The sequence below is a fragment of the Rhynchophorus ferrugineus genome, unplaced genomic scaffold, assembly GCF_030347505.1.
Source record: "Rhynchophorus ferrugineus isolate W39M unplaced genomic scaffold, kcgeb_rfMv2 rfM8, whole genome shotgun sequence".
In the NCBI taxonomy this organism is placed as follows: Eukaryota; Metazoa; Arthropoda; class Insecta; order Coleoptera; family Curculionidae; genus Rhynchophorus; species Rhynchophorus ferrugineus.
The window spans coordinates 12428976-12442529 of record NW_027472587.1 but is presented as its reverse complement, the minus strand read 5'-3'; the positions used below and the strand labels follow the sequence as shown (position 1 = coordinate 12442529).

General features: G+C 33.8%; 1 protein-coding gene across 8 annotated transcripts in view; it reads right to left on the bottom strand.

Annotated features, from left to right (window-relative positions):
* The window catches only part of LOC143200829 (uncharacterized), a 205005-nt gene that overhangs the window by 52472 nt on the left and 138979 nt on the right, over window positions 1–13554 (bottom strand). For all 8 annotated transcript variants that reach the window (XM_076411550.1, XM_076411552.1, XM_076411555.1 and 5 more), the window contains 3 exons: window positions 8620–8834; window positions 7017–7296; window positions 6484–6950 (listed from right to left, as the gene is read on the bottom strand). In XM_076411550.1, coding sequence (XP_076267665.1) covers window positions 6484–6950; window positions 7017–7296; window positions 8620–8834 — 962 coding nt within the window. The remainder of the gene's footprint in view (window positions 1–6483; window positions 6951–7016; window positions 7297–8619; window positions 8835–13554) is intronic.

Below are 13554 nucleotides of genomic sequence, written 5' to 3'. Positions count from 1 at the left end.
ACGTGAAATTGTATAAAGTGTTACTATTAACTTTAACTAATAGTAAATTGATCCAAATACAACAGAACAATAATAATAAATTAATGTAGAATTAAGATTGTACTAAGCGTATCTAATAAAATGTTTGTAATCTACTGTTTCTTATAAAATGGTTAGAAACGCATCTTTGATCGGGTGATGTATTTGTTTTAATGAGATAAGATTTTCCATCACATTTCATTTGACCTTTTATTAACCTTTCTCCTTCGGATCACGGCTCTTATATCTTAATAGTTACAGATAACCAGCGGGTAAACAGAGTAGTAACAAACTATATCAAAAATTAATTGTAAAACATTAGGTTCCGAGATAATTACAAACAATTAACGTTATTGCTTTTTGTCGATAAGGTTATCGGCTTTCCGAAAAATACAGACCAACTTTAGCAGTGGGATTTCGAACTGTTTACATTCTCGTGTGATACAAAGCCTAGCCGCGTATATGTTCTAAAGATAACGGTGAATATATCTCCAGTTATTTTATTCAGACATGCGATTAAATAACGTCAGAACTCCTAATAAATATATCTAAACAGAGGACATGAATTATTTGAGAATAAACGCGCTGGATGGCGAACATTACAGTTTTTAGGGGCGAGGGATTTTTACGACAGCATAAAGACAAGACAAAGGGGGCTACTGACGCTCCGCTCTCCGGGAGAAAATCCTCCGCGTATAAATAACGGCGAGCGGCTGCAGTAAATTTTCCTGCTCGTTTTCGAGGCGCCTTTTCCTGCATTGTTAACCGAGACGGCGAGAACAACGCTCTCCTTTCTCCCCCGGACCGGAGAAGGGCGAGATAGGAGGGAGGTGAAATGGGGGTCTCGGGCCCCACCCTAACCATCTCGGCGGGATACGTTTGAGGAAGCGTCACTTTATGGCACTTCTCAATTCGTCCATCTATCGATCGAGGTTGACACGTTTCTGCTGTTACGCCCGAAAGCAGTGGCGGAACGTTAGGAATAGACCACCGAAAATTACATTTTATTAAAGTAGACACAAGAGGGCTTTACGTAATCGATTAGAGGAAGAAATATATATATAAATATATATATTAATCGGTATGCGACTCTTAACAATGAAAGAAGAAAGCACATACATATATCATGTGCAATACAGGAAAAAATAGCAGAAAAAAAGACTGCAGAGGCATTGACAACACGTAAGAGCAGCAGAAAATAATATAATAATTTTTATAAAAGCAATAAAAGCCCTGAAAGAATTGATCCAAAATGAACAAAACCAAGAAATTCGAGAATACTTCTAAAATCTCACACCAACGGGGGCTACAGATTATTCATTATGGAAAGCAATGAGAAAGCTCAGAAGTTTCCAGCAGCTAGGGCTAGATAATACAATAAAGAGAATGGTGATATTTTCTCAAATCACTTAAGCTATCGCGAGCTGCCCAAAAATGAAGAAAAGAAAATTACCGGCTTCCTAAATTCGATATTTGAAATGGAACTGCTACATGAAAAAAGTACAGTCTGAGAAGCTAACAAACTATAATGAGAAAGATACATTGTAAAAAAGCTAGAAGCAAGAAGTATCAGAGAAGGGTGTATAAAATTATTAACATTAATATTTAACGCAATAGGACAAATGAATTAATTTCCTAGTAAGTGTAAAGTAGCAAACATAATAACGATTCTCAAATCCTACCAACATCGCTCTATAATTTTATTACAGACAATCTCGAAGGATATTTTTCAAAAATTATACATAAAGAGGATTAATATAATAGAAAAAAGAAATATTATTTATTACGAGACTATAGAACAAGTGCATAGACTTGTAAACAAAATAAATATGGACTTAAATGCCAAAAAACATTGTTCGATTGCATTTCTGGACATCAGGCTTTTTATAAAGTATGGCACCCAAGATTGCAGGTTAAATTAAAGAAATTCCTTCCTCATCCACATTTTCAGTTATTAAATTATCTCACAGCATTGCACATCCAATATATTCAGGAGTTCAGCAAGGCAACGTATACTGAATCTCCTATACACAGCCGATCTACCAACTACAAAAATCACTACTGTCGCGACAAATACAGACAACACAGCTATCTTAGCATCTCACGTAGATCCGATAGCAGCATCAAAGAACCTCCAAACACACCTTGATAACATACAACTGTGGCCAATGAAAAAATCTACCCTTATAACTTTTCTATTCGACTTTTCCTTACTAACATTCGATCTGGTCAACAGGCAGATTTTAAACCAATATTTCGACTAAGATGTCATGAATAAAGTACCACGCCAATGAATGTATATGTCGTATACATAATAATTATCATAAGAATTACTTATTGCCCACTAGGCAGATCATATCTAAAAAATCAGTTGATCAAGTACGAATGATACAATACGGCCCATCTAAAGATAAGACGTGATATTAAAAGTGATTTTAGAACCAATAACCATAACAATTAGCCAAGTGCCAAAAATTATTGGAATATTAAAAAAAGAGAAATCTTATTATTTCGTTTTATGACGTAATTTTATTATATATCGACACGACAATGGTAAATATAACTATTCGATACTAACATAAAATCAAATTGACACGTAAATTTCCGTCAGGAACGTCGACAAAATGGTTTTTTCCTACTTCGTACTACTACACCCAAGAAAAAAATCATTCGCCTTCATTATACCGAACAAGGGCGTATACGCTCCCTATCTCTCCCACTTTTATCAATCCACCCTGCTCGTCAATGCGACAGTCTGTTACGATAAAACCCATCGACGTCCACTTAACCTTCGCGACATCTCGATTTTCCGCTCTTTTTTTTCTGTGCGAGATCCTATCGCTATTCTCCCTATCGCACGATCTGCCATGCCATCTTTTATTAAATTCCGAACGGCATTAGTCAACAACGCCGTATTCAATTTATTAAAAAAATATATTGTCACGAGAGATATACATAAAAACATCGAAAACCTTAAGAAATCGTCTTGCGTGTATGTTTTTCCCTTATTTTTATATATATCACGAGAAAATTTAAAAATAAACGTTAAAAATGTTAAATTGTTAATATTAAACTAATCAAATCAAAAACACACCTTAGTAATACTATTAATACAATTTATTGAAAGATGTTCGACAAGACATTGTAACTAGAAAAATAATAATTAAGAGTTATTTCTTTTAGTGGATTAATTCAGCTTATATAGAGACAATTTACAATTATATAGTTACAATAAATATATAATAAAGAGAATTGTTACATTTATTTTGGTATCAAATACAACGTGGGGCAAAAGTCTCACTACCATTGACGCAATACTGACTGGCAATAATGGAACCATTATTTTCAATAAATATTGTCACTATTTCTACTCGTTCTTGTGGCGTATATTTTATCCATAATAAAATTTGGACGTCCACACAACATAATGGCTAAAGCGAAACTGAGCAAGCCATAACCATATCACATAACCAAGATGGCGCGTAATCAAAATGGTAGCGGGACTTTTGCCCCACACTATATTATATGCAAAATTTTTCATTCAGTTCAAGGAAAATGAGCAAATTTACTTGCCTATACGAGTATATTTAGAATCATTAAAAATATAAAATAGTAAAAATTCCCATATAAAATGGTATTACTGTTGTAATAACGTTTTTTTTTTAATTTATTACCCTATTTATCATGTAGTTTCGATATAGGTACTTAAAATGCGAATATTAAACATCCTATTATCGATCGATCTCTCGTGACAATACTTAAATAAAAAGTATTTTATTTCTTTTATTGTGTGTTTATTTTCTTGTTATACGTATATTTTAAATTTCTCGATATTCATTGGTGGCTGTCACATCCTCTGGTGGCAAAACAAATCTAACTGTTTTCACGACTAATAATTTGTGGTAATGCAGGAAAAGATATGGAACAACCCGAATACGGAGAAAAATGTTAGTATTAAACTATTTAAATATTATCATAAGATATAAACTTGCGTATCTTAATTAAACTATAAAAGTAAACAACAATCGGCTTTGGAAGAAAGTAAGCCGTTAGTCAATATTATTTCACATATCTTCTTAGATAAGGAAATAAGTGTAACCAAGTGGAATAGTGTTATAATTATAAAAACAATTAAAATAGTTTATTTAGATTTAATTGTAAGTACATAAACTGTTAATATATTATTAAACTCAGAAGTTGATATATAAATATATCACCAACTGTATATCTTTAAATAAATAATAATTACATTTATCACACTTTTTTCCATATTTATCACTGAACACTCATAGTTTATTATGAAACATATTATTACCAAATAAAACACATTTTATATCTATACAATTATGTTAATGGTTTAAAAAATCTAATAAAAAACATACTATATACGATGAAAAGCAATTAGTTATATACCAAAACAAGATAAGAAGAACCATGACCAAATTTTGTTAATAAATAATCACCAATAATTTAACTAAATAGAGCTGGAACAATATTTAGGGCACTAATGTATAATCGACGTTTAGAATAACTTTCTTTTATTTTTCTGACAACAAATTTTAACGCCAAGAAAGATGAACCTTAAAATCGAAGGAATGTTTCTACCTCTTCATGCTGCACCTTATATGCATATACTCATGACATCACCTCTTAAAATGGCAAAGCTTACGATACACGTCACATTCAGCTATTGAGGAATTCAACGGACTGACGAACCTCTCAAATGGACTGTGTTGCTAGTGTTTTTAAATAAAATCGTAGCAGACTCAAAGTTTATTACAAACTTCTACAAACTGATCAAAGGCCAGAAAGACCACATAATTTAGAATAAAGTATTGTCTATTATGAAGAAATTCGGCCCTATCAACGTACAACAAAGTACTCCGATATAAGTAAATCCTTAAGTATATATATATCCATATGGCAACTAGACATGAGGTTATACCAAGAAGAGCAATTTGAACAACCCTGTAAGAACAAAATATTGCAACATTATATATTAATGCCCCGTGGTACTTTAGAAATAGTGATCTCCATAGAGATTTGGAAATGGATTTATTATTATTAATTGTTAAGTATGAAGTTGCTGCGTTTTTTATTAAAAATTATTTTTAGTCATTAAAATATCTCAAAATATGAAAAGTATAATCTTGGATTCACCGAAAAGAAACCGTCCTTTCACGAAGCGGATGACGAATCAAGACCTGCTTGATGTTAGCTCTATCAGAGATCAAATATATGAAATGTATAATTTAATACAATTATCTCAGAGAAAAATGTTAGTCTGAAAACTATCCGAAAGAAAGAAATCCGTAGAAAGTTGAGATATATGCAGTTATTTGAGGGATGTAGCACATCTCTTTATACACTGTTGTAAAATATAGGTTTTAAATTGTGTAAAGATAACCCACGAAAATGCCTAATGGAACTACCCATCATGACATAGCTTTTAAAAGAATAGAAATTTTAAAAGCTTATAATAAAATCAAGTAAGAATTATTATTTCAATTTGTGTATGTAGATGAGACATGGATATTTCAGAATGGGATATTGGATGGTAAGATGATAATAAAAATAGTGTTAAGAAAAAAGTTGATGGAAAAAGGTAAACGTTAGAATAACAATCGATTATGTTTTATTAGTCATAACATTTATTAATAATTCATTGCAGATATATTGTTCTTCACGCTGGAAACAAGAATGGTTAATAACATCTTCGGTTTGAATGAACTCGATCAGACATATTGAAGAAGAACTTGACAAAAAATGGAATTGTGAACAAATATTAGATAGATTGGAAATGAACAGCTTAGTCATTCACTTGAATGAAAGTTTCTGAATATGGGATATTGATTCAATGCTGACCACTTCCAAGAGAGGGTGATGAGAGTGGAAACAAGTAAAGGTGCGTATATAATTAATATGGGATAAATCGTATTGCAGTCTGAAAAAGTCTGTGAATGCAAATATGTGTGCAATTGTTCAGAACATACATGAGCATTTAGTTAGAATGTTTGAAGGGAGAACAATCGATATAAATAACTGAGAATAACTGATAATAACAGATATGGTAAAGGCATTAGAGAGAATGCGGTTAATATAACACAAAGTGTTATTATAACATGTTAATTATAACAAAAATACTGTTAATTAGGTGCATTAGGCCTCCAGTGGATACCACTGCATAAAAAACACGCCTAGAACTCCAACCTGTTGATGGTGTGGAAGAAAGCTAAAAGTGGAAGTGGAAGAAAATGTAGCTCTAAGTCCTTCGATAATATATGCATTACATGTATTATGACGTAAAAATAAATTATATTTGTTGACATTTTGTTTCATTATTTTGTTTGGATTGGAATTTTGTTGTCGGAACCAAAAATCCAGAGTTAAAATGCGGAAAGACTGCGACTTTTTGACGTTTTATTGAACGGACTATAAGAATATATTATCTTCTTTGACACTTACCTTATGCTCAGTTTTTAATTTCTTCCCTGGAGGAGGCGAAGTACTATTAAGTCTCTGATCGTCGTGTCCAGCGGCACCACTAGATGCCGTAGCGTTACCACTCCCGCCGTTGGTACTTCCTGACACGCCCACCTTCGACTGCTCCGGCTTGGCAGCCGATCCCTGAGCAGTAGCAGCTGCTGGACTGGCCGGGGGACCTGGAGAAGGTGGCGGCGGTCCCGGGCCGGTACTAGCAGGAAACACTGATCTCGGAGGACCTGGTTGCGGCGCACTGGCGGTCCTTAGTAGTCCGTTCATGTCGCCGGACGACGAAAGGCCGCCATTGCCCAAGGTCGAGGGCGAGGAAGCCATGCCCACCGGCGCCTTGGCCGGACCCTTCTCGCTCGCCGAGGCACTGGAAGATGACGAACCGGAGGTCTGCTGCGATGATGCTCCAGCAGCACCTGATGATGCTGAAGAACTGTGCACTGGAACGATACACGAGAAAATCGATTAAACCTTCAAAATCCAAATGAATCCGGAAAATAATTTACCGTTCCTGTCCGTATGTTTGTCGCGAGACGCCTTGTCTCGACGATGGCCGCTGGAACCACGCTTACTGGTCGTTCCGGATCCGGTTCCGCCACCCGATGATCCAGAAGAAGAGTTCGAACCTCCGCCACCAGACGACATTGCTCCAGACCCAGGTTGAGACGCTCCCGTCGATGAAGGGGCGTGTTTATTGCCGCCAGGACCTCCGGGAGGTCCCTTGTTGAGTTCGCTAGCGTCTACCACGCCATTCTGTTCGTTGGATTTCACTATTTCATGTTTAGCCTGAAATTTCAAATAAATAAGGTAATTTCTGATAATGTAAAGTGGGGGAAAAAGAAGTTTCGTTTTTTTTTCAATGAATACATAGCGTATTTGAGAGTCTGTTCATCGTCGACTGTTTCAATCTATTACTTTTAGTATCAATATTATTTTTCCGCGTGATACCACTCGACCACATGTTGCAAAACCGGTAAACTTGGAAACATTAAAATGGGAAATCCTATCTCAACCGCCGGATTCTTCAGACTTTGCTAATTCTGATTCCTACTTGTTCCTATATATGAATCGTGACGCTTCAGTTCTTATCAAGATACCAAAATAATCGGTCGATAGCCTCAAATAATACATATTTCTTTCGAGGAAACCGTAAATTCCCTGCGAGATGGGAAAAAGTAGCGGCTAACGATTGACAATACTTGTACAGATTTCACAATAAAGCTTGAAATTAAAACAAAAAATCCTTTAACGAATTTATAGGCCTAATATTATTGTAGAGCCCGCTGCAACCCTTTAGGGCACCAGTCATATACCTACATTAACTTCAAACGTTGCCAACGCTGATGGATTGGTACTATACGGTCTCCGGCTATAAAAGACCATCACCACGACGCCTCTCTCTCTTTTCTCTACCCTTTGTAACAGTACTACTTCCATACTTCCTTAACCTAACCTAATATCCTGTCCATCCTCCCGTCGAAGACATGTAGTATTTAACACATGAAAAAAAAAACAAGTTTTCATTCAACTAGTGCTTTCTGTTCCCGTGCGAATTCCTTCCACAAAAATAGTAGTGAGTGTTCCGATAAACGATAGCGACGACAGTCACGCATTCTGAGCGCCAAACGAACATTCCTACATTATATTAAATAGTCGTACCTTGGTGGTAATGGGATCTTCTATGTCCGATTATTCTACGGCGAAGTAGACTAACGTTTAAGACTAACAACAAGCTTAATAAAAATATATTTAAAATTCACTCTCTTAATTCACCGTACTCGCCAGCTAACAGTTATCAAAGAAAAAAAAACAGCAATTACACAAACACAGTCGTTTTCTCGGCAAATAAAACTAATATAACCGGCAAGAGAAACAGAAAAAATTGCCCATCACAGCGTGAATAATCCGATTTTATTCATCACGCTCGCCGATACCCGTTCATCGATTAATAATCGATCTGCGTCAGATCATAAATTAAAATTTTAATGAGATATCCCCGGTCCATTTAGCAATTTCCCCGAAACCGTTGCCGATGTCGAAATTAAAACGCAATTAAATTAATCCCGACCTCCCGCAGAGATCGTCGGTCCTCCACCGCCCCCGCCTCACCTCTGACGTCTTGGTCCCGGGCTTCGTCCTCTTTATCTTCATCTTAAGACCCTTATCGGCGGTGGCCGAATGCTCGATGTGCATCTTGCCAGTGGCTGCGGCCTTGGATGCCTGAGGGCCACCCCCCGCATTGGCAGCCATGTTGCCGACGGGCTGCTGCTGCTCGTTCGTTTTTTCTATGTCCGCATCCAAGTCGATGATTAAGTCTCCAATTCCTGCAACAAAACAAAAAAGTTTTTTTAAATTCCGTGTTTAATCGTGTACATTATTATTTATTATCAAATGTACAACCGTGTGACATCGACGAGAACAAGTGGAAATTGAAGGAGACGATATTTATAGTTTTGTCCTCATGATAGTTTCTTTATATGTAACGTATGTACAACGAAATAACCACTTCTAAAATGCTAAACCAAATGAAACTGTTATTTACTCTTAAGACTCCAAAAATATTCGCAACATTTGTTGACTATCAGAAGACATAACCTTTTATTATTATATTTTGATTAACACCGTGCAATATACTACATCTCGTTACTTGTTGACATCACTGCTCCTTCTTGTAGGTTATATTTCCGTATATTATGTGCTTCCTTCGGTGATTAAACCAGCCGATCGGTGAAATTAGTAATCTCTCAGAGGTCAAATCGCTTATGCTCAGTTACCATTAAGGTCTGTGACAAAAACAGTTGGATTATTTAACGTTTCATGAACGACGGCATCCATGCTAATGAGAATACTCAAAACATGCTAAAATATCATCGGTGAAAAGAAATAGCGGTTAAAACCCAAAATTAACGGACAAAAACGAACGAATATTAAAAGGTATTGTGTCCAAATGATATCATATCAAAAACTATCAGGACAAAAGTGACAGCACAACTCAACACTCGCTTAAGTAATCCTTTATAAGAGACGCTATCATAAAATGAGAACAATTGGTTATTGGAAGAATGTGGTATGTATGGCCCAATGAATTATTGTTTATATTGTTTTCAACAAACAGCCGAATTTTTGTGCGCAGAATCCCAAAAGAAGCCTATGATCCGGACTGCTTGCCTCCTACAGCTAAGCATATGGCGGGTTCCGTTTTGATTTAGGCGCCAATATCGTGGTATTTAGCTGGTTCTCTCATTTACATCACTGGCCAGATTACTGCGAATGAATACAATGATATACCCTTAGACACCTCCAAAAAGCTTCAGTCAGTCAAGTCAACATAATGGAAATGTTATGGTTTTAGAGCAGATAGTGAGGTGTAAATTTGCATCTACAACATTATTGAAGCAGTTAACGCATGTTTTGGTGCAAAAATGGGACAATTTTCCGTTAGAAACTATTCAGACAGTCTGAGAATCTGTTCCGTGAAAAACTGCAGCTGTTATAACTAATGCAATGCAGGAAAAAATTACCATTTATTATAAAAACAATTCAAATAGTTTAATTAAATCTAATTATATCTATTTAGGTTGTTAATATATAGACTAAACTCAAAGGTTGACATCGCGAACTGTAGTGGTAACAGTTTATCTTTAAATAAATAATAATTACTTTTATCACACTTTTCCCCACATTTACCACTGTACACTCGTAGTTTATTACGAAACACATTTCTATCAAATAAACCATTTTATATTCATACAATTACGTTAGCTTAGTTACGATAAAAAAACCTAATAAAAAGTATACTATATACCATAAAAAGCAATCGGTTTCATATGAAAACAAGATAAGAACATAACGCGAACACATTTCTGATAGACAATCATCTACCCCTTAAATAAATAGAGTTGGAACAACATTTAGGTCACTAATATATAACAAATGTTGCTTAAATTTAAGGAACATTTTAATAACTCGTCATTATTTTAAAACAATGATCGACTATAACTATATATTTCATCAAGTTTTAAGAATGCCACAAAAGAACATGTCACATACATGTCATGCATGTCATTTTAATCTAAATAAACAACAGAGAATGTAAACTATGCAGCCATAATAACGGAAATGTTCTATAGTCAATTCAAAATAGTAATGACACACGTCACCAATATGTGTCTGTCAAAAGTTGTAAATTCATTTGACAGTCAGACAATGTTTTCCTTATCATTTTATTCTATTTAAAAAGAGATAGAATGATCATGTAACCGAATAAGCCTGCAAAAGTTGTCCGTTTGTCAAACGTCTGCAAAATTCTTCAAAATATTATAATTACGGGTTATAAACTGGCAAACGTTGTTTTAACGCTTTGTTTTAATAAATTTGAAATCGCCGCGGTTTTCATTGAAAATAATTTTTGCGCGTTGCAGCTGCACTGAATATTAATACGGAGACGGTGACTAAAATATCTCAAAAAATAAAAAAATAATATAATCTTATATTCACCAAAAAGAAATCGTGTTTATGTTTCAGAGATCAAATAAACGAAATGTATAAAAACGGTAAGTAGTTTTTTCACTCGAAACATAATTTAATACAGTTATTTCAGAGAAAATTGTTAGTCTGGGAAGTATACATAACAAGCCAAAAGATATACAGCTATTTGAGGGATGTAGGACATCCGTTCATACATTGTTGGGTAAAATAGGATTTAAGTGGTGTAAAGATAACCCACATTATGGAACCTCCCGACATTGCTTTTAAAAGAATACAATTTTTAAAAACATATAACAAAATCAAGAAAGAATTATTATATCAATTTATATATAAATGAAACATGAATATTTCAGAATGGTACAATGGGTCGCTTATGGCAAGATGATAATAAATATAGTGAAAAGACAAAAGTTGATGGAAAACGGTAAACGTTGGAATAACTATAGATCAGGTTTTGTTAGTCATAACATTTATTAATAATTCATTGCAGACATATAATTCTTCATGTTTTCAGAATTAGTGTTTTCTTCTAAGTCCAAGGGTGACTACCATGGAGAACTGAACCATAACTTGTCTTTGCATTAGTTTGAAAATCAGCTTTTAACGAACTTGGAGGAACCATCAGTTATTGTTATGTACAATGCATCATATCTACCATATATATAGTACACTAGTGGAGAATATCCCAACAAGTGCATCAACAGAGGCTGCAATTAAAGAATGGCTTAAAGTACATAAAATAAGTTCCGAGGAAACCATGTTAAGAATAAACTATTTCAAATTGTTACTCGCTAAATATAAATAAATAATAAATTGGATTTTATGTAATTTATTTTTTTAGAAATAAGCCTTAGAAAAGATACATGGTAGATCAGATTACTGAATATAATGGCCACAGACACCTTGAAGAAGAAATTGATAAATGATAGAATTTTGAGCAAGTTTTTGATAGATTGGAAATAAACAGCTTGATTATTAACTTGATTAGTGTTTCTGAAAGTGACAGTGATTAAAACTTTATGAATGATTCAATGCTGACAATTACCAAGACAGGGTGATGATAGAGGAAACAACTAAAGGTCAGTATACAATTGATATACTTTAATTGTAGAGAATTGTATTATAGAGTGTGAAAGCTTTATGAGCATGTGTGTTATTATTCAGAATATACATGAACGTTTGTTTAAAATGTATGAGGAGAGAAATTATGAAATTGAAATAAAGTGCTTTGCAGATCTAAAGAACTGCAGAACCCCTGTATAATTAATTACTACACACTAACAATAAAACCGTTGTTGAGAAATGAAGAAGTATCTAGATCTAGGTCACATGCTGAATTAAATGAATATGAATATCATACATGATTGAACAGTAAACAGTATTAAGTTATATACAAATATTTTAAATTCGGATTCCAAATCATGTGTCAATCAAAACAAACATTATCTTTGAGGAATTTTATCTACGAAAAACCGATGATAAGTCAATATTTGCTTTTTTGCAATTTTATATATCCTTGAGAACAGTAACTTAAATAAATATATTTTAATAAGTTATCTCAACCGACAGAACGAAGACTGATCACCAAAAGGGTGCTGTATAATTCAGAAAAGGTGCGGGTAAACTGAAATGTAACCATTGACATTCCAACGGTGTTTCTAGGAATGTTATGGCAGCATATGGGCACAAATAAGCCGATGCAGAAATATTTCTCTATAATCACAGCTGAATGAATATAGAAAGAACATATGTTCCTAAGAGAATGCCCCTATAGTCGATAATCAATAAAACCGAACACAACAAACAAAAGAACGTTTATTGCTTGTACAATACGTAATAAACAAGATATGTCGTTCAAAATTTAAAAATAACGTTAACTATCACGTTACTATTAATGCTAGGGATAAACATTAATTATTATGGTATGTAACAAAGTATTATAACTCTAACTAACAGATATGTAATGTAATTCAAGTAAATTATATATATTTCAACCAAATGTCAATTATTATTAGTATTTTTTCATAGGCACACATAGTTTATAGACGGATTATAGTATTTAAGTAATCAATCATAAAAACAAAAGCCACGTATTTATTCACTATAAAGAAGGTAATTCGAAATGATTAACTAATTATCTAGAAAAATCAAACCTCTCGAGACAGAGATGAATATTATTTAAAAATAGTTCAGACAATACTGATAAAGCCCAACTTGCGTGTATTTCAATTAAATCCATTTTAAACACATATAAATACAGTTTAACCAACCCAATGTATTAAGTGTTAAACATAAACGAATTAAGAGCAAACTGAAACAGAAAAAACTAACCTAAAACTGATGTAAATATGTAGAACACTAAATTTTCACAAGTATTATAAATTTTACACGTTTGAGTATTATATTGTCATCACATCATCACTGTATGAATATTCACTGCACAAAATATCACACAATAAACTACGAATAATATTTAACAACTTGCCAATGAAAAATATTTAAATAGAATAAACCTTAAGTTCAACAAAAATTTTTAAGTTCGAAACGTCTAAAAAT